This window comes from Podarcis raffonei, chromosome Z (assembly GCF_027172205.1).
Source record: "Podarcis raffonei isolate rPodRaf1 chromosome Z, rPodRaf1.pri, whole genome shotgun sequence".
Lineage (NCBI taxonomy): Eukaryota > Metazoa > Chordata > Lepidosauria > Squamata > Lacertidae > Podarcis > Podarcis raffonei.
In genome coordinates, this window is record NC_070621.1 from 31,181,466 (window position 1) to 31,206,773 (window position 25,308).

Sequence of the window (25,308 nt, forward strand, 5' to 3'; positions counted from 1 at the left end):
CTTTCCACTTTGTTGAATTTTAGGTTGCAAGTTCCATGGGGCATGAACTTATCATCTTGTACCTCTCGTAAAGTGCCATGCACACTGATGGTGCTATATAAAATGATGGTGATGATACTATATAAGATTATGATGATGATACATTCAGTTCTGCTTGGGAGGAAGTTATTTGTCTGCCTGAACAGATTCTGCAGTGGCCAGAATGGAAGATAATCTAGCCCTCTTTTTGTCTGTGTAGTTATCAGTCAAAAGCACTGGCACATAGGGAAGGTAGTCAGCAGTCTGCCTAAGCAGATTGGCCAAATTAGTTAAGAGCAGACATTATGGAAAGAGAGCATTAGTTAAGAGCAGACATTATGGAAAGAGAAATCAAAACTTCTATTTCAATACTACCAGTGGTGTCTGGTGCCCATTGGGACGGATAGGGTAAAAGCATGGAGACCAAACAGTAGTTGGAACTAGAGCCAGTGACAGGCAGAATCAATTAATTTTAGTTTTCTCCCAGTCCTCCTTCCTTCTGAGTTCTTTACTGAGGGTGAGGAGGAGGAGGCTGATAGGCAGTGATTCCCTCTGACTGATTGTAAGTAAGAAGGCAGACACTTGGGGGCTGGCTGAAGGCAGCCTGAGGTGGTTGGGACAGTTCCCCCTTAGCCCTAATGGAGTAGTCTCCGCTGAATGCTAGCAATGCCTAATGGGAGATATGTTTCTACAATGCAATTATACCTATATCTATATCTACATATTAGAAAAGCTATCATGTTCAATTATGGAGAGGGGAGGAGCATTGGTGTAGTGTGGTTGCCGGTGCCCGGGGCAGACTGAGGGCAGGGTGTAGAGGGTGAACGGAGCCTGCCGTGTGAGCCCTCGCCCACTGACACTGCCAGAGCGATGCCAGTCCCAAGCTGATTTGCGAGGCTGGGATCTAATCAGAATGATTCACCCATATTTGTGTGCGCCTTTGTGTGTGACAGTGTAGACACTTAATAAGATGGACATTTGTCGTGGTAGTATTGAGCCATCATGGTCAATGGCACTTTACAGAGTAATAAGAAAAGGCTATGTTCCTGTCCCAGTGCAAGGGAGGCAAGAGAGGGATGAGAAGAAGATGGGTAAGAGGTTAAACAGAAGAACTCAGTTTGGTTCAGTTACACCAGGGGTGGGGAACCTTTTGCACTCCAAATGTTGTTGCACACTTAACTCCCATTAGCCTTACCCAGCATGGCCAACGGGCAGGAACGATGGGCAGTAGTATTCCAGCAACACCTGTAGTGCCACAGGTTGCGCACTAATGAGTTACACATAGACCATATCTGTGCTATCTATTTAAAGCACGGGCATGACGTCCCCCAAAGAAATCCGGCAACTGTAGTTTGTTAAGGGAGAGAACCACTGTTTCCCTCACAGAGCTAAAGTTTCCAGAGTACCAATGAAAGATGGATTGATGGTTATACCACTCTGGAAATTGTAGCTCTGTGAGAGGAGTAGGGGTTTTCTAACAATTCTCAGCACACTTAACAAACTGCAATTCTCAGGTTTCTTGAAATGCTGTGATGAATTGGATCCAGTGGAAACTCTTCCACTAGGGCTATTGGGGCACAGCCCTGCCAAAGATAATGTCCAGCATTTGTGTGTGTGTATACCCCAAATCTCAAAGCTACACATGTAATGTAATAACAGTGACATCCCCAAAGACAAAAGGAATGTTTCCCTTTACACAACAGTAGCGGCTAGATTATTATTGGCTAAAAATTGGAAAACAGAAAAAATACCAGAAATATCAGAATGGCGAGCTAAAATCTGAGAATTTGTGGAGATGGCAAAATTAACGGCAACAATTAGAGGCTGTTCCAACCAAAAAAGGCACAAAGAGTGGGAGTGCGTAAAGGAATACATGGAAAGATTTGGTTTTGGAGCTTAAATTTAATATGCAATAGGTAAAATGTGCAAGAATACAAGACGATATAATATCATATTTGAAACAACAAATACAAACTTTTGTTAACACAACGAGAAACAATATTAGGTTGAGAAGATCGCACATGGGTGAAGGGAAGTAACAGGAATGGGGGGAGGGAGGTATAGGGCAGCATTTGGGAAATTGTTAAAGATATATATGTGATTTAAGAGGTTAAGAACAAGGAGTTAAAAGAAGATTAACATGAATGAAAAGAAAAGTCATGTTCTTGTTTGTATTATGGTTTATTTTGGTTGTAAAATCCTCTTATGTGAAGAGGATTTTTAAATTTTTACAATTAAAAACCCCCACAAAACTTGAAACTTAAAAAATAAATCTCAAAGCTACACATGCTTTCCCAATCCTAGTAAATGCTTTCACAGCTTTTGGTGTGATTTTGGGCTTAGGATCATAGAACTGTAGAGTTGAAAAGGACTGTGAGGGTCAACTAGTCCATCCCCCTGCAGTGCAGGAATCTTTTGCCCAATGTGGGGCTCAAACCAACAGCCCTGAGATTAAGAGGGTCATGTTCTACCAACTGAGCTATCCATTCTGAGCATTTTGCTTTATATTCTCTTTCTCAACACATGTAAAATAACAACAACAACCTAACAGGATGCCTATTCATCTGGAATGAGTGCTAGAAATTAAAACCATGCCCTCTGAATAGAATCTAGGATGCTATTACAAGGTATGACAAACAAGCTCCATAAAAGCAGTCTTCCCTTTGCCTCAATAAATGCAGTGTTGCTTGTGCCCTTGGTTAGGTCCTAGTTTTATTTCCTGTTTATTCTGCCACCCCATGGGTGGCAGCTTTCGATGTATATACATCGTGAATAGTGGGTGTTAAAATTCAAACACACACATCAAAGCCTTTGTATTCCACCCACAAAGAGAGTGACCTGTTTAGGGACATTCCATACTTATTCTTGCTGTTGTGGTTGTCATGGCATCATCACTTTGCCAATTAAGATTTTTATGTCTTTAACAAATTAACAAATACAGTTCTACTCCCTCCATGTGCTTCTGTTGAAGGTAGCCCTAAAGGGGGGCACCATTCAGATGTGAAGATCTATTACAAGATTGAAATAGATTTCTAATGCTTATATCATTCATCTTCGCAGTGTGTGATTTCAATCAGGAGGAGAAAATGATGAATTGTTTGACAGGGGTTCTTTTCTCCCCCACCCCCCTCTCCCTTTCCCACCCATAGACGCTAAAGCGTAATATGCTTCCCCTAGTCTTTTCCTAGCTATTACGGACTTTAACATGCAATGTGACCTTGGTTGGCAAACCATGTTTGGTTAGCACAAAAACTTAATCATAAGAAGTCATAAGTAGAATCCTTCTTCTTTACTGCCCCTTTTTTCGGGGACTTGGAAATTTATGGCTTGTGGGACAGGTAGGATATGAACAATGGGGCAAATGGAGTGCAGGGTTATCTCATCTGTGTGAAAACCGCTGGTAGAAATCGATGTGACCTCTGCTAGGCTGTCATCCCAGTCTCCACCCTCCGTCTCCTATTTGTCTTTTGGTGGGGAGCTTAGATCTGGATGCTGTCTTCCTGTGTCTCTCTTGGGCCAGATTATCAAAATGAATCATTGCCTGCATAGCTCTTATATTTCTATTTATTTTCCTGCTGTTGACTAGCTCGGGTGAAATATGATTTCTTTTTGCATTTGATCCTCACTGCAGCCAGCAGCACCTAATTTAGCCGTGTCTATCTCTTTAAAGAAGACTAATGCCATTTTGAAACTTCAATCTACTCTACAGCAACATTACTAACCATAGACGGTGTGCCCTGTCTCCGCAGTCAATATGAATTTTCCTTTTGGCCATTTTAATAGCATTACTTTCCCCCACCCTCCCATGCCCCCCCTTCCCAAGCAGTTGAGGTTTCTAGATTGTTTTAAGCAGTTTATCCACAATTCATTCATTGCGCCCGCTCGCTTGCTCTCCCCCCCCCGTCTTTCCCTCCATCTCTCCAAGATGCGTTTAGTTTACCTTGCTTCACAGAGGAGTGGTTTTGGGCATAAACAATTAATTTTAATGACTTGACCCTGCATATGAATTATTTGAGCATGAGAAATGGTATGTAGTCTTTGACTTGGGAAGAACTTGTTTTAAGTGTGTAACCAGAGGATAGGGTTGGGGGGAATAGCAGAAAGATTGATCATACCTTCTCATAAAATATTAACCAAACTGATGTGCTGAGAAGACAGAATCTTATTAGAAACTCTGAGAAATAATCAGATGATAATAATAGTGATAATGACAGTGGTAGTAGTAGTAGTAGTAATAATAATAATAATAATAATTAATAATAATAATAATGGCATGCATAAAAAATGGGAAATCACAAAGCAAGAATATAACACAAGTAGCCAACAGTTACGGGGAGAAGGTCAGGCAGGCCAAAACTCAGAATGAGCTCAGGCTTGCAAGAGAGGTTAAAAATCACAATAAAATGTTTCTTCTGCTATGTTTGAAGCAAGAGGAAGAGCAAGCAAGTGGTAGGTCCTTTGTGTGGAGAAGATGGAGAAATGCTATTGGGTGACAGAGAGAAGGCGGAACTGTTCAACACCTACTTTGCCTCTGTCTTCATCATAAAAGAAAGCAATGCCCAGCCTGGTGATAACAGAATAAATATTGTAAGGAGGGTGTTGCAGCCCAAGATAGGAAAAGAGGTGGTAAGGGAATACCTAGCTACTTTCAATGAATTCAAACCTCCAGGGCCTGATGAGTTGCATCCAAGGGTACTAAAGGAGCTTGCAGATGTAATCTCAGAGCCTCTTTCTATAATCTTTGAGAATTCTTGGAGAAAAGCTGAGGCCCCTGTGGATTGGAGGCAGGCAGACATCGTCCTCGTCTTCAGAAATGGGAGAAAAGACCCAGATAACTACAAACCAGTCAGCTTGACGTTGATACCAAGAAAGGTGCTAGAACAGATAATTAAACAGTCAGTCTGTGAGCACTTAGAAAAGGATTCTGTGATTACTAAGACCCTGAAGGGGTTTCTCAAAAACAAGTCATGCCAAATGAATCTCTTTTATGTAGAGAGTTACAAGTTTCATGGATCGGGGGAATGTTGTAAACATAGTGTATCTTGATTTCAGTAAGACTTTTGACAGAGTTCCCTGTTATATTCTTGTGGAGAAGCTGGGAAAATGTGGGCTAGACAAGGTAACTGTTAGGTGGATTTGTAGCTGTTTGACTGATTGAACCCAAAGAGTACTTACTAATGGTCCCTCATCATCCTGGAAAAAGGATAAGTGGTGTGCCACCGGGTTCTTTTGTTCAATGTCTTTATAAACAACATGGATGAAGGAATAGCGGGGATGTTCATCCAGTTTACAGATGACACCAAACTAGAATGGGTAGCTAATACTGCAGAAGACAGAATTGGGATTCAGGATGACTTGAACAGATTAGAGAACTGGATCAAAACTAACAAAATTAATTTCAATAGGGATAGATGTTTTGCTCTATACTTAGGCAGGTAGAACCAGCTACACAAATATATGATGGTGGACATATGGGTTGCCAGTAGCACATGTGAAAAGGATTTAGGGGTCTTAGCAAACCACAAGCTTAACATGAGTCAACAGTGTGACGCAGCAGCAAAAACAACTGTTATTCTAGGCTGCATCAACAGAAGTATAGTTGGGAAGTCATAGTACTGTTGTATTCTGCATTAGTCAGACCCTGCCTGGAGAACTGAGTCCCGTTCTGGGTGCCACAATTTAAGAAGGATATTGACACGCTGGAACGTGTGTGCCTAGAAAAGAGGAGACTAAGAGGAGATATGAGAGCTGACTCCAAGTATTTCAAGGGCTGTCATATGCAAGATGGTGCAAGCTTGTTTCTTCCTTCTCCAGAGGGTAGGACCCAATGCCTTGAAGTTACAAGAAAAGAGATTCTGACTTAACATCAGGAGGAGCTTTCTGACAGGAAGAGCTGTTTGACAATCAAAGGTGGTGGGCTCTCCTTCATTGGAGGTTTTTAAGCAGAGGTTGGATGGTCATCTCTCATGGCTGCTTTAGCTGAGATTCCTGCATTTTAGGGGGTTGGACTAGATGACCCCCTCAGGGTCCCTTCCAGCTCTACAATTCTGTGATTCTATAAACTTCACTCCTAAAATCTGTGCACCCTGCCTCAGATCCTGGAGAATCATTGCTAGAATTTGTTGCTGTTGTTGTTAGTGTAGCACTTAATGCCGAAATAGGCTTCTAACTGGTTTACATGAATAAAAACAAATTACACAAACATTAAAATACAGAGCTACATAATTAAAATGCATACTGAGCAATCCTATTAATCCATTAAAATATTACATCTAGAATTAAAATATGAAATAAAGCAATCCTATAAATATAAAATATTTACGTACGGGGATGCATGAATCAGTGGCCTGACTTCACATGGCTGTATGGCACCTTCATACAGGATACAGAGCTGTCTACCCGTTACTAATTTCTGAACTTGCACAGTGTGGTTACAGAATACACACAGCCCCAAATTACCATTGTTACATGATCACTGAGTATCGCAAAGGGGATTAAAAAGAATTAAGCATTGAATTCATCCATCCATCAAAAAGGGCGATGGAGCAAAAATCAGATTTCTTTTAATCCTTTTTAAATCAGCAAGAGTGAAACAATATGACCAACGAGAAGCAAAAATGACTCTCAACGCAGTGAAGATTGTGCACATTCTTTGTTTTATGTAAAATCCAGCAGTTTTGACTGTATTTTAAACATTACATGATTATAGTTAGTATTATACCTGTTGTTAGAACCAAATTACTTCTCATTACTCCATTCTGTTTTTTGCTTTGTTTATTTAGGACAAAGAAGTCTCCGAGTTAAAAAAAAAAAGTTATCTCATTTCTTTCTTTCCTTTAATTGTTCCTTTCTGGAACTGCAAGATGACCTCATTTGATTTGATTTTGATTTGATTTATTGTATTTCTACAATTTCTCATTTGATTTGATTTTGATTTGATTTATTGTATTTCTGCAATTTCTAAAATAATTAGCAAATTATCAGTAAACAATTACAATGTATAAAACAATCTAAATATCACAATTACAGCGAAGGTCATATTGTATAACAGATATATTACATAACATTATATATCATAGTATGCAACAAATATTTATAATCTGTAAAACAATGTTAACAACAAAATAGCAGCTAAGTAAACAAGGTAAACACTGTTAAGTTCGCAAAGTCTCTCTCCACTCTTCTATAACTCTTAATATTTTACTCCATTCAGTTCATTAAAATACACATGACACCCATTGCTAAATCAGCTTAGACAAATGCTGCACTGGCTGAAGTCCTCAGTCCTCAGGCCATGGTGGAGACTGTGAGGCTCTTGGGCCTATTGCCAATGGTAAGGTGAATATTGACTCCGAGTAGCCCATCCAGGTGTTATCGATGAAGAACTCATCCCTGTGGCCCTTGATAATAATGAGATCCATTCCCACCTGAGTGGGAAGTCCAAGATGATCCTGTCCCTCCAGAGCAACTTTGGTTAAGGGGCAGTTGTCTGATGGGGCCCCCTTTCCATCAGTGATTCTTCATAGGTGTGGATAGGTAGCTAAGCCCCAACTTCCATGCTCCACTACTGTAAGTGCAGAGCCTAACATTTCTCCCTATTTATTTTTTTCCAGAAAGCCAAAATTTTAATAGGGAATGGGGGGTGGGATTATAATTTATCTGGGGGGGAAATCATTTGTAAACGGTTAGTAGGACTGGAACAACACTTGGTGAATTTTGGATTATAATGGAGATGTAAAAGATTTGGATTATTATAAAATGGAGGAAATGGCTATCAGTAGGACCCACAAAGGGGAGGAGGGAAGTTCTTTGGAATCTTTTGGATTCTTTTGAATCTTTTTTTTTTATGATGTATGTTGGATATGTGATTGTAAAATCTTAATTTGGAAAACCAAATTTTTTAAAAAAAAAAGAAAAGAAGAAGGGCAAAAGCAGCATCAAAGGCAAGAAGAAGGCCACAGATTCATCCATTGGTTCTCCATCGGTTCTCAGAAAAATTTATTCATGCTTCTTTGCAGACTAATATTTTTTTTACAACAACCCTGCATTGCAGAGGGTTGGACTAGAACATTTCTCCCTGTTGAAAGTTGTTTTGTTAGTTCTGTGAGTCTGTTAAGGTAATCTTAAATTTCTAATTCTGTCTTCTGTGGAATAAGCTAGCTTCCCCTCCCAGTTTGGGAGCATCCCCTCAATTCTTTCACCCAGGTCATTTTTAAAGATGTTGCCTCAGTTGCTCCCCAAGTAATAATCTGTTCCTTCTCTGTCGTGTCTTTACAGAAGAGATGCAGATTGGCATCCCAATAATGGCACCAGCCCTAGAGAAGATCCAACTGGCTGGGCAGAGTGTTCCTCCTGGTTTCCGTGCACCTTTTCTTTTTGCAGATGGATTGTCCTCCGTAGAAACTTTATTAACCAACATACAGGTAAAATGCCCCAGTGATTATTCCACATCCCACCCTGCATTGAGATGACAGAGACTTAAAATCAAATTATATTGGTATCAAATATTAACAGAAATAAGATAAATTATTGGTTATAAATTATCAAGAGTTCGTCTAGTCTGTCTGATTATCTTAAAGAAGTGGTGTCCCCAAAAGACAACTGGCAACAGCTGCCCAGATGACTACACGTATGATGACTATATGTCAAGTTCAGAAAAAGTCAAAAACCCTCCTGAATTGGCAGTTTGGATAATGGAAACTTGGGAACAAGTATACATGTAAAAAGAACAAATGTAATCAGAGCCAGGGAAGGGAGGCAAACAAGATAAAACGTTCTCAAAGAAACTGAGTTTATTTTGTATTGGAATAATAATACACAGGCTGTAGTAAACCCATATGCCTTATTATATGAAAGATGTGCTCATGTATAGGAGGTCAGATATGTGGGAAGGATAAATCTCTATTATCTATAATATAGTCGGGATTTGGGAACTTTGTTTTATGGTGGGAACTTTGGATTCAGTTTCAGTCAACTATTTGTTAATTTCAGAATCTCATTTTTTTAAATGAATGGTGATTTTAACATGAATTGTGAAAAGTAGAAAGTTTGTGTGTGATATTATATTGTATTACAAATGTTATATGCTTGCAAGCACTTCAACCTAACTTTTTACCTTTTGCTTTTTTGTCATTTGTTTTCTTAGCTGTCTTGAGGATCTTATAGTCAAAAAGCTTGATGGAAATCATTTAAATAAATCAACTAACAAATACTTCTTCTCCTTAGAATGCATATCCTGGATTATTTATGGATCATCTGCCAACATCCACTTATCCTTCATTCATCAATAGATTTTAGCAATGAGACTTCAGCTGATACATGCAATTCCACTATATTTGAATGCCCCCAACCCATGGAGCTCTTACGCGCAAGGGACTTCAGGCACACATGAGTATCGCCACCTTCAAAATCTTCCACAAGTATTTCAGACTGAGAACTCTAAACAATGTATGCAAGTTCTGAAATAAATGAGGAAGCCCCTAAATTGGAAAAAGACTGATGCATGAGGATGAGCGGGAACATGATTAAGCCATTGCTGCTAAATCTTCTCCCACAAAAACCATTTCGCCCTAAAATATATTTATTTTTCCAGTAACACAAATCTTTGGGTGAATCCAGTATTTGCTGAAATTTGGAGAATTTGTGCTAAGATAATAGTGGGAATCTGTGTTAGTTAATGGTGCAGCCTTTCTAAGCCTGGAATCCTTCATATGCTTTGGAATACGGCTTCCATCAGCCTGAGTTGGCATGGTCAATGGTCAGGAAAGATTTGATTTTCAGACCAAAGCATATTGAGGGCACCAGATTGAGAAAGGCTGCTATATTGTATTGCATTGATGTATGAGACTGGAAATTGGGGTGTGCATTAGCCAGAGCCTGGATCTGTAGTAAAGCATCTGTGTCCTGCAGACTCTGAATGGGATTGTTCATCCAGATGTCATCCAACAATAATGTCAACCACTAGATTCACCAGAATTGTGATCATGTTGACAAGGCAAAAAAATAAAACAGCACCTATAGTTCCCTCGCCTGAGCTCAGCCCTACCATTCCATTAAAAAGTTGTTTTCAGGATCGGTTTGTGTGCACCTATTTTAACAGGGGTTGCTGAAAGTTGCTGTAGATAATGCTCGAGTGCAGGAGAAACAGATCCAGCAGGAAAAGAAAGAGTTGAAGATGGAGCTGTGCAGGGAGAGAGAACTGAGAGAGAGTCTGGAAAGGCAACTCACTGCTGAGCTGCAGAACAGAGGTAAGCCAAAAGAAAAACTGATTTCTGGCATGCTGCTCCCTATGGTTAGAAGCCTTCCTTTTTCCTACCCACCAAGCCTTCATCTAAACCTAATTCATTTGGATCACCATGGCCTCACCTCTTCTATATGTGCTCTTAGTATATCACAGAAGGAAACAGGGAGAGGCTGCCAGAGGGAAACTTGAGAACAACAGCAGAAGAGAGCTGTTGTCTTCATATCTTGTTTGTGGACTTTCCAGGGACATCTGGTTGGTCACTGTGAGAAACAGGATGCTGAACTAGATAGGCCTTTGGACTGATCCAGCTGGGCTCCTCTTATATTTTTATGACATTGATGACATCTTTGGGTCAAAACATAGGAAACCTGTGATCAGATCTCCTGATGTTCTTTCCACCACTGCTTTGGAGCAACTTTGATGGGCTCTGGTTTTGAGTAGACTGTAGGGTTTCTCAAACTTGGGTCTCCAGCTGTTGTTGTACTACAACTCCCATCATCCCTAGTTTGCAGGACCAGTGGCCAGGGATGATAGGAACTGTAGTCTAAAAACATCTGGAGACCCAAGTTTGGGAAACTCTGGACTAGAGCAAGCAGTATTGGGGGAGGGGTGTTCTATTTCATACAGTAAATAGCTTCCATCACTACTAAATGTGAGTATTCTGTTCAGATGCAACTTTGTAGTGCTCACCTTGTATAATGGGAGCAAATATAACCATAAACCAATGCTGCACTGTAACTGGATTGTAGCAACTTGCTCTGATCATGGTCACCTGTCTGTTCAATGCACAAATTGATCTTTATTCATTGACTTACTTACTCCTAGTGGAAGCACTGTCCCTGCTAACCAACACTGCCGAAGTTAATGGGGCAGTGTTGGTCAGCAGTGAAAGTATTTGCACATTACATCTCCTTAAGAAATCATTGGGCTTGGGTGACAATCTTTACTGAGGTCATATAGCCTACATATGTCCCAGATTCATGTTCACATTTATTCATCAGCAGTATTTGTTCATATTTAATCCCTCACATTCCGCTTACCTATAAAGAGCATGGAATTGGTAAATAGCAAACTGGTGTTTATTATCTATAACAACTGGGATTTTATGTCTGCTTATATATACAAATTCATGCAAATAATCATTCAACAGCTTAATAATGGCCCATTGTTGATAGCCATTGATATGTAGGCTAAAAATTAATTTGGAATATAAAATTAAAATCTGAAGATAATACCACAGACTTACATTTCAAATGTGATGTACAGCTCACATTTCACTGGCTAAATATTTGAGGTTCATAGCAAATTGAGAGATTGTGATGAAATTCAGGTCACAAAAAATAATTCAGCATCATGGCAGTGGGGTGGGGTGGGGAATCAAAACTGTGGGTTGGATCCAGACTTAGCGCTACATAGAGGAGGCTATCATACTTTGAGAATATAATAGTTTATTCTCTTAAGTATGACAGTGTAGATCCAACCCATTGTTTTGTTTTCCTCCACAAAGAAAGTCCCATGGATTTCAGTGGGTCTACTCTAATTATCTAGAGTAGATCAAACCCTCTGAGTTTTGCAAAAGCAGAACAAAAACCTCGAAGGTGTGCTTACCTTTTCCAAATGGAAATAAATTTGACATTCCAGATTCTGTCTTTGTTTTAATTGTATTATTATGATTAAAAGTAGTATTACTATTACTATTGTTGTTTATTGTTGTTGCTAAACACTCTGCTTATGATTCATGGAAAGGCAGGATGTAATTTTTTAAAATAAATAGATGATAGATAGATAGATAGATAGATAGATAGATAGATAGATAGATAGATGATAGATAGATAGATAGATATAGATAAATTTTCATTTTGATGCCCAAACGTGTAGCAAGCAGAATCACCATTATCTAATTTTCAAGAATGTTTATATGGAGAAAGAGGGTGTAATAGTCTTGTAAACCAAAAGCAGAACTGGAATGTCACCAGAGAAATATATTTGTTTTATATTCCCAGGGAAGGCCCCATTAATGCTTTCATAATTGTGTTTTCATCTTTCAGCAATAATTCAAAAGCGCTTGAAGAAAGAGAAGAAAGCCAAGAGAAAATTGCAAGAAGCTCTTGAGTTTGAATCAAAGAGGAGAGAGCAAGCGGAACAGGCACTTAAACAGGCAACATCAGGCGATAGTCTCAGGATGCTAAATGGTAACGTGATAGTCGGGCATCGCTGGTGAATTCATTTATTTGTTCGTTCATTTAAATCATATTATACTGCTTTTCAGGAGTACAACCTTTCAAAGCAGTTTATAAAGTGTGAAAAGATACAGTCTCGATGAAGATTAATGCAGCACTACATAAGAAGATCACAACAGGAGAACATTTTAAAAGCCAGATGACTTCATCAGTCAGATTTTCAGAGCAATCATAAGTATCTGAGGCCAGCAGAATTTATACCTGCTTAAATTAAGCAGGCATAAGTTAATTGCATTCCAAACTCCATACAGGACCTGTGTGACCGCTGCTGGCTGAGTCGGCCCAAGCCTGGCAGAAGGAAAGCAGCCCTTTAAAAAACAGCTTAATGTAAAACCACACTTTTTGTCACAGTTGCTGGGTCATGTGAATGAGCTGGAAAAGGTTTGGAATAAGTGTTAAGTGTCTCCTTGCACCATCACATTCCCAATCACATAGCTTTTTCAGGACTTATGCCTTCTTAAGTTCCAACAGCTGAGCCAGTAAAGACAGGTAGAGGGATTTATTCTGGCATGCCATCAGTTCATCTTGAGTTTGAATTGTGCTGCACAACTGCAATCCTAAATCCATTTTCCTGGGCTTCTGATGAAGAAGAAGAGTTTGGATTTGATATCCCGCTTTATCACTACCCTAAGGAGTCTCAAAGCGGCTAACAATCCCCTTTTCCCCTCCTCCCCCACAACAAACACTCTGTGAGGTGAGTGAGGCTGAGAGACTTCAGAGAAGTGTGACTGGCCCAAGGTCACCCAGCAGCTGCATGTGGAGGAGCGGGGAAGCGAACCCGGTTCACCAGATTACGAGTCCACTGCTCTTAACCACTTCACCACACTGGCTCTCGATGTGGATGTGGATCCTGTTACCTGGTCAGTCAGGTTTGCGTGGAAAGAAGTGGTCCTTGCTGTATCAAGGGAACAACTGAGAATGAGGTGCAGCGATGTTAGGCTGCTGCAGTAAACTGCTCTGGAAATGTACTTCTCCCAAATAAGTTAAATCTAGAATCCTTTTTAATCCCAGTTCAGGAAGTATGCTTACAGAGTTGTCCCTGTCCAAACTTTTCACCAGTCTGTAGCATATCTCCAAAGACCAGAAAATTCACTGGGCCAGTCATGAACTCCTACCTCACAGGGTGGTTGTGAGGATAGACACAGAGAGGGAAGCTTGAGCCCTTGGAGAGAAGGTGGAGTATAAACATAATAATGAAATATTTTTTTGATCTTAACTTTCTTCAGATTTTGCAGTTGCATAAATTATTGTTGTTGTTGTTATTTATTAAATGTGTATATTTGCCCTATACCCGTAGATCTGAGGGCAGTTCACAACATAAAACTACAAATTGTGCTTTGCAGATGCTGGGATTCCAGACATGGAGGCGGAACGCAATGGAACCCAACATGACAGTGCGCCAATGCAAGGTATGGTATGTTTCGGATCTTCTTCTATCCTTTTTTCGTTTCTAACCCAGCAAGCTAGCAATTAATGGGAACAAAGCCTACACAGCCCTAAAGATGCTTCTGAAATTCTAATCATACAGATTTCTCCACAGATTTCTCCACCTGTGGCCCTCCAGATATCGTTTGTCTCAAGCAGCAAAATCTCTCAGGCCGGTCTTGCCCTTGGAAACCACCACTGTTTCCTCAGCATGCAAGTCTTAACTCTTCACTCTTGTGTGGGCGTCCAGCAGGCAGTTGCATTGTAAAGCCGAAGAAAAGATTCACATTTGAATGTTCTTCTGTTTCAGTTGCCATAACTCACTTGCGGGGCCAAATGCAGGGATGGTGCATCAACCAATTTTTATCAACCAATCTCCGTTTCCCATAAAATAAACATACTGGGTGTCATTAAGTGCACCTTCAGATCAATGATTTTTGCAAATGACATTCAAGTACCGTTCGAGTGGTACATTTTTTGCTGATAAAAGCAAATTAAATTAGCACAACTACAAGCGGTGCTGATAAAAACTGAAGCTCGAACAGCAGCACCATTAGCTAACAAAGTAATATTTTCTCTTTACTGCTTTCTGCCATTTAGTTATTATCCTATTGGAAATCTAATTATAATCCTTTTACTCCCCAGTCAAACTTCACAGTTTTTGCAAGCTTAGCACTGACATGTGATTTCATTACGTTTGATTGCTCGCACCCAGATTGACTTAACTTCACTCGGAGACCTAAAAGCCCTCTCAGTTTCTCAGATTCCCTGTTTGCACATTACAGCAACAGCTCCTTTAATTAATTAGCATGAACAGCAGTAACATGAACTGCTGAACAGAAAATAACATCATTTTATGATCGCAGGGAGACTTCTCCTTTTGCATGTTTATACCTTAGTTAACTTTTGTATATTATTATATTTCATTTAGTAAGAGCCTGTAGGTGCAAAAAAGAGGAAAATAATAACCCATGCTAGTGTTTCATCTTTCTCTTCTTCTATAAAAATAAGAGTTAATACTCCTTAATATTACAGATGTACTAACACAGAAAACATGAAAATCTTCACGTTTAAAAAACAAAATAACAGCAAACTTGTAGGGTGATTAAATTGAGCACATTTAGAGGCCAGTGATTTCATTTGGAAAGTCTTGACAAAATCAGTGAGACCTTAAAAGAAGGCCTGAGCAGAATCTTCTGAAATAGAATATTTTGAAATTGAAAGTTAGAATGGTGGGAGGTATCCCTTCTTTGCCACCACTTTGTAGTTCTGGCAGCAGCAGTAACCACATTCCCTGCCACTGTTCAGCACCCATGTTTTGCTTTAGTTGCAGCAGAAAATATGAGCCTCACTCTGGTTTGGCTTCATGATATCATCACAAAACCATTTTATTGTCCTCACTCTGAATTGGCTTTGTTGGCTCATCATGAAATCAAATCAGAGTGAGGGCATTGCTTTCTTGCTCTTGCTCTCATGTTGCATTATGCAGCTAAAAGAAATAATGGGTGCCTCTCATCAACATGGGGTACCACCAGTGTTGCCAGTGGCAGAAACAGAACTGGCAAACTATTTGTCTCTGTTCCCACCTCATCCTGAAGAATCACTGGAAGGGGGAACGTTTTGTACATCTTGAAAAGGGTGAAGATGAGACTGAAGCTTGAGAGCTCCAGTTTTTACTGTATGTAATCTGGAATAGAGTTAGAGCACCAATCAGCTAGTATGCTTTGCTAAACCCCCTTCTCACTAAATTACTGTATGACCTAAGTAAAGGGGAACAATTCAAATATGTGGGACCCCCTCCTTCAGAAATGGTACAGTCTAGCATTATAGTTTGCTTATTGGACTGTTTTTATTGGTCCTCGCTGAGGACTATCAAGGACAAGAGCAGAGCTTTTCTCCTTAGCATTTATTTATTTGCTGGCTTGCCATTTAATTGCCAAAACTCTACATGTAGGGAGAGATTTGAACACACAGCAGTGTATTCAAACATGCAGTCCTGCCACTTACACTCTGAAGTTTTCAAGTCCCAAGAGAGCATAAGAACTGGCCTATAGAAGCTGTGCTTTGGGGCAAGATTCACAAAATTAGAAACTAAATGTAAAAATCTGTTGTGTGCATGTGCCCACAATGCCAGCAATTTGATTGAGCAACATCAAATGAGCCAATTACTGTGCTCTCATGAGCATGCACTGAGAATTAAGGGGAATGCTGCAGCACAGTGGTAAGATCACCTACTTTGCCCACAGAAGGTGCCAGGTTCAGTCCCCGGCACCTGCAGGTAAGGCTGAGGAACAAACCCTACCTGAAGCCCTAGACAGCTGCTGCCAGTCAATGTGGATGGTAGTGAGCTACTGGACCAGTGCTCTGACTAGGTATAAGACAGCCTCCTAGATTGCTATGAAGAGTCCCACCTCCAAAATTACTGAGTTCCCCCCCTTTTCTTCCATGATACCAAATATAGAACAGAGGGAGACATCTATACTATGAAATAACAACCCTGTTAGGAAAGAAAATATCATCCAAAGGGGAAATTACCATCATTAACATAGGATTTGGCTCACAGGCAAAATTGTGAGATCTTTATTCATGTTACACAATGTACTGGGTCTGAAAACCCTTTCTAAATGTCTTGCTTATTAAGGCAGTCATGCATTTCACGGTAGGTTGTAAAACAGCCTATCATGCACTGGGGGCTCATAAGCATATTTTAGTGTTAGGGAATATCATTTATACCCTTTTTATATTGTCAATATTATCCCTAGAGAATTAAATTATGCTTTAAACTACTGTAAATCCACAGTTTGGCTCACCTTTGTCTAATTTCATTTTTTAATAGAATGAAGCCCACATAAATGAATATTTGATTATGGGATAAACCTAATAAAATAATACGTTTATGGCCCAAAGATTTATTTAAAATCTTCACTATGTAATACAGTGAAAAATGCTATAAAATGGAAACATCAATAGGTCCTGAACATTCCATACAGGATGAATTTTTGACCTTAGCTTCTTTTCTTATTCAACCAGTTTGCACAAAGCTTGAACAATGAAAAAGATTTTGGTGGATTTGGGAAAGGGAAAGAAGTGGGAAATAAGGTAGTAGGCATAATATCATAGGACTGGTTCCCACATGCACCCTATTGAATGAGTGCAGCGTCAAGGTACTTCTTGAATGTGTGAGTCTCAGATTGAACATCCATCTCAAAGTCAACACCTATGCAACTCTTAAATGCAATAACTCCCATGGTGGTTTAACAACAACAAAAAACTCATATCAATAAAAATACAAGCCCCAATAAAACTCACCACAATTAAATAAGTAGGACAAAAAGAGCAATAAAATCAAATGGAGTAAAACTCCTCAAGTTATAAAAGCCCAGGGAAAGTAAAGAAAAATATTTGCCTGATGAAAAGGCATACAATCATAGTAACACAGAATTGTAGAGTTGGAAGGGATCCCAAAGGTCATCTAGTCCAACCCCCTTGCAATGCAGGAATCACAGCTAAAGCATCCCTGATGGATGGCCATCCAACCCCGCTTAAAAACCTCCAATGAAGGAGAGTCCACCACCCAAGGGAGTCCGTTCCACGGTTGAACAACTCTTACCATCAGAGTGTTCTTACTGACATTTAGTCAGAATCTCTTGTAACTTGAATCCATTGGTTCAGATCCTACCTTTCAGAGCAGAATAAAACAAGCTTACTCCATGTGACAGCCCTTTAGATCTTTGAAGATGGCTGTCATATATTCTCTCAGTCTCCTCTTATCCAGGCTAAACAAACCCAACTCCCTCAATCATTCTTTCCCTACACAGTGACATTGATTATCATCAACATCTTTTACATTTGCATTGTCACCTAATAATGTACAGTGGTACCTCGAGTTACAGACGCTCCAGGTTACAGACTCTGCTAACCCAGAAATAGTATCTCAGGTTAAGAACTTTGCTTCAGGATGAGAACAGAAATCGTGCAGTGGTGGCATGGCGGCAGCGGGAGGCCCCACTAGCTAAAGTGGTACCTCAGGTTAAGAACAGTTTCAGGTTAAGAATGGACCTCCGGAAAGAATTAAGTTCTTAACCCGAGGTACCACTGTATGTTCTATGGGCTGCTCACAGATATGCGTCATCCGTGTTCTGCAAGCAAGGCAATGGTAAATAGTGGTAATAGTGACAGAAAGCCTGTATACTTAATATCAGCTAATGTGAAATTGTTACTACATAACACTGACTGACTGCATCTAGACATCACAATAAACAATGGTTTGTCATAATGGAATGATCTTAGCTGGTGTGGCTACAAGGAGGCATTTGGAAGCTTTTGTTTCTGTTTTCTGTTAATTATGGCTTGCTGTATTATCCAAACCTGACAAATGATCTTAACTATGATTTGCTTCAAACTGTGGTTTCAACAAACCATAGATTAATCACAATTTGGGCTTGCAATGTACTGCTGAACTGTGTTTAAATGAAACCAAAAGCAAAAGTTTCCAAACTTCCTAACAAACTGGGTCAGGGGGCTGCTAATTTGGTGATCTGATCAGAGTTCAAAGTTGCACATTAGCAAACCAGAGAATTAGGGAATGGTGCATATCCAGTGATAAATACCACAGACTCAAGATTATAACTGAAACAAATCCATCAGTTTATTGACATGCAGTGCTCCGTTCAAAGCATATTATTACCTTCATATGGAAGATAATGATACTCTGAACTTGAAACGGAACTTGGCAACATAAAGCAATGAAAGATAGCAATATGGTACTTAGAAAATAATACGGGTTGAGAATGGCATAATAGCATTATAATTACATTGACAAAGCAATCAGAGTCATTTGAATGAGCATCTTAAGCTTGCTATTTCCGACTCTTAACTGAAGATTTCGCCTCCTATCATCCTTCAACCCACCTAGTTATCAGACAGAATAGAGTGGGACTATTACTTCCCTTGATCTGGCCACTATACTTCTGTTGATGCAGCATAGAATAGCATTAACTGGGTTTTTTTTTACATCACTTTGAGACATGTGTATGGAAAGCAATTTATAATATATTGTTAATAATAACATCAGTAATAATGATGTGCATAGAATCATTTCCTTCTTTCATTGTTGCTACCTATTCAGCTCTTCATTAAGTGCTTCCTCTCAGCTCTGCCTGGGCAACAATGAACTTTATTCCCAAATGCTAGGCATGCTGAGAAACACAGAAATGAGGATAAGGTATGGAAGATAGAAATTCTGCCTTGGAATACTGTGAACACCAAAATTTAATAAGGATGTTGACAAGCTGGAGTGTCTGTAGAGGAGGGCAGCCAAGATGTTCAAGGGTCTGGAAACCAAACATGAGGAACAGTTTAGGGAATTGCATATGTTTAGCCTGGTTAAGAGGAGACTAAGAGGAGATATGATAGCCATTTCCAAATATCTAATGGGTTGCCATGTGGAGGAGGATGGAGCAAGTTTGTTTTCTCCTGCTCCAGAGGATTCAAGTTACAAGAAAGTAGATTCCAACTAAACATCAGGAAGAGCTGTTCAACAGACTCCCACAAGAGGTGGTGGGCTTTCCTTCCTTGGAGGTTTTTAAGCAGAGGTTGGATGACCATCTGTCATGGATGCTTTAATTGAGATTCCTGCATTGCAGGGGGTTGGACTAGATTCCTCTCTGGGGTCCTTCCAACACTACAATCCTATGATTCTATGCAATTAAAACAGCTTTAAAAACAATTGTTTTAAAAATTAATATCAAGTAGACCCCCATGGCAGAGACCTAGTCATCTGGCTGAGAAACCTTGTTGGAACAAAACTGTCTTCAATTGTTTCTGGAAAATGCAGATAGTGGTTGCCTGTCATATCTCAACAGGAATGCTGTTCCACATAACAGGGGCAGCCACAGTGAAAGCCCTGCTCTGAGTTACTGTGGATCCGGCTTCTGGTGCACTTGGGACTTGAAGGAGAAGTTCTCCCACAGACTGCAGTGACCTACTGGGTATATAAGGGATAAAGTAGTTTCTCATGCAGCATTGATCAGGAAATGGAACATAATTTCCCATCTTTTCCATCATTACTTGACTTGCGTAGGCAAGCTACGTGAGTTGTAGACCTTGAATGTCCATAATCTAACTAGGGGAAAGTGTATCTGGGCTCCATTCTTGTCCAGCATTGCTTAATTAAGATCATGGTCTATCCAACTCATCCCAGCACATTCTATTTTCAATAATGTTTGGAAGCATTGTTAGATTTTTCTTTTCTTTTTTGTGCTCTTTAGCATCTTATTGTGCTAACATTGTGCTTTTCCAAGATGCCAAGGTCTCACATGACTGTCACTGAGAGAGCTGGCTAACAGTTCCAAGCAGCCTTCGCAGAGTGGACCAGAGTTGAACTTTCCCATCCTTGTCATCCATTTTGATCCATCATGGCTACTCTGCTGTTGGGTGAAGCTTACTGAAATGGCTTGTGCCCTCATGCCTAGCAGGGCCCAGATTAACAGAGAATAGGCTCATTCCCAGAGCAATAAACCATGGTCTGTCATGATATCTGAACATATCCATTATGCCTACCATCATCTGTTCATTATTTTTCTGTAAAATCTGCTTTCTATATACTTTATACAGGCCATACCCTTGACCTACCATTGTCCACCATAAGTGACCTTGCCCCATGGCTGCTAGACTCCATTCTGGGCCCTGTGACTCATGGAAAGGAGCACTCTTCACTTATGTGAAATGTTGTTTACTCTTTGCCCAAGCCCCTGTGGATCTCATGGCAGTAATGTTGCGCCACTATAAAGACCTCCACAGTCCAGTTCTCCTGGCATCCTTTTTGAGGTTCCCAGGCTCCTGGACATTCCTCTGGCAATCATTTGTCCCTGGTATTTATTCATGTTTATGTCCAAGCTCCATATTAGATCATCACTGTTTGGAAAGCACAAGCCCTCTTAAAAACATGAAACATTCAATTACTAATTAGCTGTTTCCTGTTTGTAATAGAGTGAACATGCTGGATGTGGATTAAAATTCAGCTCCTGCACTCGGCTGTTTATAGTTCCAGATGTTTTTGTTTTATCTAGGAGTTTACTTTGACAGCTCCCGTTAAATGATAAATCACTCATATTATAGCTGAAATGCATTTCAAAATTGAAATGTAGCAAAACTTGGTGATTGCTCCAAGGATCTGTGTCGGTTAGCCGGTCAATACAGGTTCTTTCCTTATGAAGATTTGGTATTGGCATATGTAAAACAGTAATGGGAGATATGTCAACATTATACACATGCCGGTTGGGTTGATCATTTTCCTACAGCCTCCAAAAGCAATAGTTGCTGGTGCAGCTGTTTGGACTTTAAATGTATTCTAAGACTAATAGGAATATAGATTTGCATTCCTTTTGGCTCTCCGTAGACTCCCCCCCTACCCCCACCACCACTGCCTGAACTTAAAACAGCATATTTCTTATCATTAAGAAAAGAGCTTGGTGTCTGTTTGCTTTTCTAGATAAAGAGGAATGCAGAAAACAAAGGTGATAGAAGTGGCTTCTCCTCCCAATCCCAGGAGAAGATATTGATTTACTAACCATGCTGATTTGTAATGCAGTCTTTTATGTTTTAAAATATGCCCTCTTGCAGATGGATTGGGCATGTGATGAGCTTAATTCACTTTGTAGACTAATGGAAGTATTTACTTGATTCACTCAACAGCTTTTTAGGTCTCTCAATTTCGTATTCCAGGTTTTATTCAAGAATATATGCAAAAACAAAATAAATTAAGCTGTTTCAGTCTAGGACCTCACATTGGTACTGGCAAGGCCTGGCTAAAGGGCAGGCTAGCTGCAGGAGACCAGGACCACGATCAGCTCTTGTGTGGATTGGGTGTCATGGACTGGCTGCAAAGGCATTAAAAGCAGCAAGTTAGGATGTTGCTGCAGCAATAGTCCAAAGTCAACTGGATTTTTATAGTCCTGCACCAAAGAGGTTGCTCCACCCGCTCCGAGGAAGCTTGCGACTGAAAGAGCTTGTACTCTGTTTCTCAGGCATTGGCTTTGGTGGGGTAGGGAGGGAGGTCCTGTCTGGTGGAGTCGGGCTTCAGGGAATCAACCCCACCCCTGTGGCAGTAGATAAGCAGAACAAAGGAAAAGGGAGTCTTTTTACCAGTTAGAAACTTTAATGATCACAGCAAGAGAATAAAGAACCCATCTCCTAGGAATGGTGCTGCTCCCAATTAAGAATCTCACCCCCCCTACATCCCTATTCATCCACGTCACTTCTACGTCTTGAAATCTGAGCTTGTACCCTCTGTGCTTTGTGTGCTTTCTGTTCTGCCACTTTCTCAGCTCTTCTTGACCTTGGGGAGAGTGGAGGAATGCTTTCCAGAGACAGTGAATCTGTTAACCCTCTCTCTCCCAGTGTTTCTTCTCCTACCTGTTCCCCATCCAGTATTTCCCACCTTCTGCCTTCTGAACTATGCCCCTCTGCAAACCACTGTTCCAAATCTATACCGTCCTCCTGCTCCTGGGAAGATTCAGGATCCAGCTCAGGAGCAGGGGGAGGGGAGGCTCCCACCATTCCTCCTCCATGCAGCCCTCCTCAGCACGGTCTCTGACAGGTGGTAGTAGTAGGGTCCCCTCCCACACCGAGAAGGGTTCTGAAGAGGAGGCACCTCAAAAGAGAACAGGGCAGATGTTGGCAGTGCTGGTTCCCTGGGCTCTCTGGAAAGGCAGATATTTCCAGGTATGGCTCCTATCCCAAGTCTCTCCACCCCCCCCCATCAAGGTCTGACTTAAACTTGTTGCATATTGTCATACTTTTAAGCAGAAAAGAAAATGTTAAGCCTTTAAAAAAACAAAAATAAAAAACAAATCTAATTGGTCATAAACTAGTCGTTGATTCCTAGTTTGCTGGATGAGGTCTTGAAGTCTTGCATGGAATCTTAAGTGCATGACCTCCCACCAGAACTATCTAGCACCTTGGATTTAGCAAAGTTTTGTTTTTATTAACTTAGAAAGGATCTAGAGTCTTACTGGGGGGAAACCCAGCCAGATGGGTGCAGTATAAATAATAAATTATTATTATAAATTATTATAAATTACTACTACTACTACTACTACTACTACTACTACTAGAGCTTCTTTTTTAATGTTCTGCATTATTTGGCTAGTTCAGCCCTTAGTGATTTTGCCTAACCCATAAAGACAGATGTATAAAGTCAGGAACCAATGAAGGCTTTTCTGCTGCAAAGCGAATTCTGCTTCCATTCATTTTAGCTCCTCTAATGACATGCATACCTGAATCTGAATCCAGTACAGGTTACCCCCCCCCCCCAAATATGGCTACGCTTCTTTGCCTGTAAAAAATGGATGTGAAGGATATGTTTAGCAGGTTAAATGTTTATTTTTGCACCTAGGTATGTTTTTAAACTGGTCCATTGTTTTCTGTCATCATCATCATCGCCATCATCACTACTATTACTAGTATATTGATCCATGCAGAGGAGGGGAAGTGAGTTCATAACTTCCACAAGGGCCAGCCAATCAGCACTTTGCACAGCCAGAATCAGGAAGGAATTGGTTGTTCCTGAGCTCAGTTCTTTTAGGAAGGTTGTATGTCTAACCCAAGCAAAGTGAAGGCGGATCCACAACAGGCTCACCATCTATGTCCATCTGTACAGAGCCTTACAAATATTGTTTGTATATTTACTCAGAAGGAATTGCCATGGTACATGTCTCACTTCTTGCTGTGCTCAAAGTCTTACTTTTACTCTAGCCAATCAGGATATTCCTGCATTTGCAGATTTGAAACGTGTGTGATTCATAAATATTGATTTTAACTCAGCCTTTTCAAAAGTGCAAATATTAGATTTATGTAATTACCATGCTGTGTTCTTCTTTTTTTCTTCCAGAAAACAGAGCATACATCAAACCTACCATTATGTACTGAAGACAGTAAAAATGAAGGGGTGGGATGGGGAAAATATAATGATCACTATTTGAAGACTATATAACTCATGAAAGAAGTCCCTTCTAACCTTTGATGCCTTCAGTGTTCTGCGAAGGACAGGATTGGTAGCATTGAAATGTGGACAGTGTGAAGCAATTTACTGTTCCTGTGTTGAAAACTGCCAAAATGTCATTGAGAAATATTATGACTTCTTTCAAGCTTTCTGTACTATACCAAACCTGTTGTAGCAATTCATTTTAGGCCCCAGAGGATAGAGAGGGAGGGGGTAAAAGTTATACTAGAACTCTTAAGCACACACAAGAATGATTCCCCAAAATAACTAACTTCCCACCCCCCACAAGGAGTTAGCTATTACAGTATAGCAATGGCACAATGAATTAAACAAGCCGCAAAGGTTTTCACTGGCTGTATGTCCTACAGGTCCAGTGTCAGCACTGAAACTGCTCAACATAGAGCCGTTTCAATTGTGTTTATAAATTTAAGCTTTGTTTACTGAAGCTGAAACTCAATATATAATACATTTCGAAGATAAAAGTATGTACATTTTTTATTACGATAACGATGTAAAAATTGTCCTTTCCTTAGATGAGCAATCTGAGAGGGTGTGAACATAACCCACAATAGCTGGTGTAATAAGGGGATTATAAATTGATGCAGCATCATCATCATTATTATTATTCTTACATTATTCTTATTATTCTCAGTTCTGCTTGGCTTTTGGTCTTTCAAGAAGAATGGGGGGAGGGGAGGATGACTATATAGTAGAATATTAGACAATAGAAAATTTAAAGTATAGTTTCTCTGTTGTACAATATTAAGTTAAAAGTACACATTCTTTGTTAAAATGTTCTTGCTAAAAACAGCAGTATTAAAAATCATTTTGTTTGACTTTGGAAATTGATTGAATTATTTTTTTTAAGTGTTGGAGAAGGGAAATGCCAAAGGGAGAAGAAGCCATAACAGTGTGTGTGTGTGTGTGTGTGTGTGTGTGTGTGTGTGTGTGTGTGTTTGGTAAGGATGTAAGAAAGCATTGATTTTCATTCTGCCCATATTCATTGCAGCATTGTTTCTAATCTGCTGCAATTCAGTTTCCGTCAAAAATCTTACTTTCTTGCTGTCTGCCACAGCAAAATTTCACATAATTATTTAAGCAATTAATTGCAGTATCTGACACCATTCATTTCAATGCAAAGGAAACACAATGCAGCTGGTGGGAGACAGGGGGAGTCATCAGTCACATAGCATTTGTATTGTTTTTGGAATGAAAACAAGAGCAGCAGTGGATACTGATAACATTTTCTGGATTGATTTTCATTCTGGACATTGTATGAAAAAGCAAGCATCAGCAATTTTAACTCTCATTTCAGGCAGTGTTCAAAACTCCCATTCTAGGCGCATTTTGCGACAGAATTTCATTAGCGCAAGCAGTTT

General features: G+C 40.0%; 1 protein-coding gene across 8 annotated transcripts in view; it reads left to right on the forward strand.

Moving 5' to 3' along the window:
• The window catches only part of DACH2 (dachshund family transcription factor 2), a 305,580-nt gene extending 280,806 nt beyond the window's left edge, over positions 1–24,774 (forward strand). For 4 of the 8 annotated variants that reach the window (XM_053374935.1, XM_053374937.1, XM_053374932.1 and 1 more), the window contains 5 exons: positions 8,296–8,441; positions 10,118–10,265; positions 12,310–12,453; positions 13,845–13,910; positions 14,042–15,987. In XM_053374935.1, coding sequence (XP_053230910.1) covers positions 8,296–8,441; positions 10,118–10,265; positions 12,310–12,453; positions 13,845–13,910; positions 14,042–14,316 — 779 coding nt within the window. In that variant the 3' untranslated portion in view covers positions 14,317–15,987. Of the gene's footprint in view, positions 1–8,295; positions 8,442–10,117; positions 10,266–12,309; positions 12,454–13,844; positions 13,916–14,041; positions 15,988–23,818 lie in introns of those variants that run through there. The other 4 variants (XM_053374938.1, XM_053374939.1, XM_053374934.1 and 1 more) reach the window with 3 other exon arrangements.
• Positions 24,775–25,308: the final 534 nt, after the last annotated feature.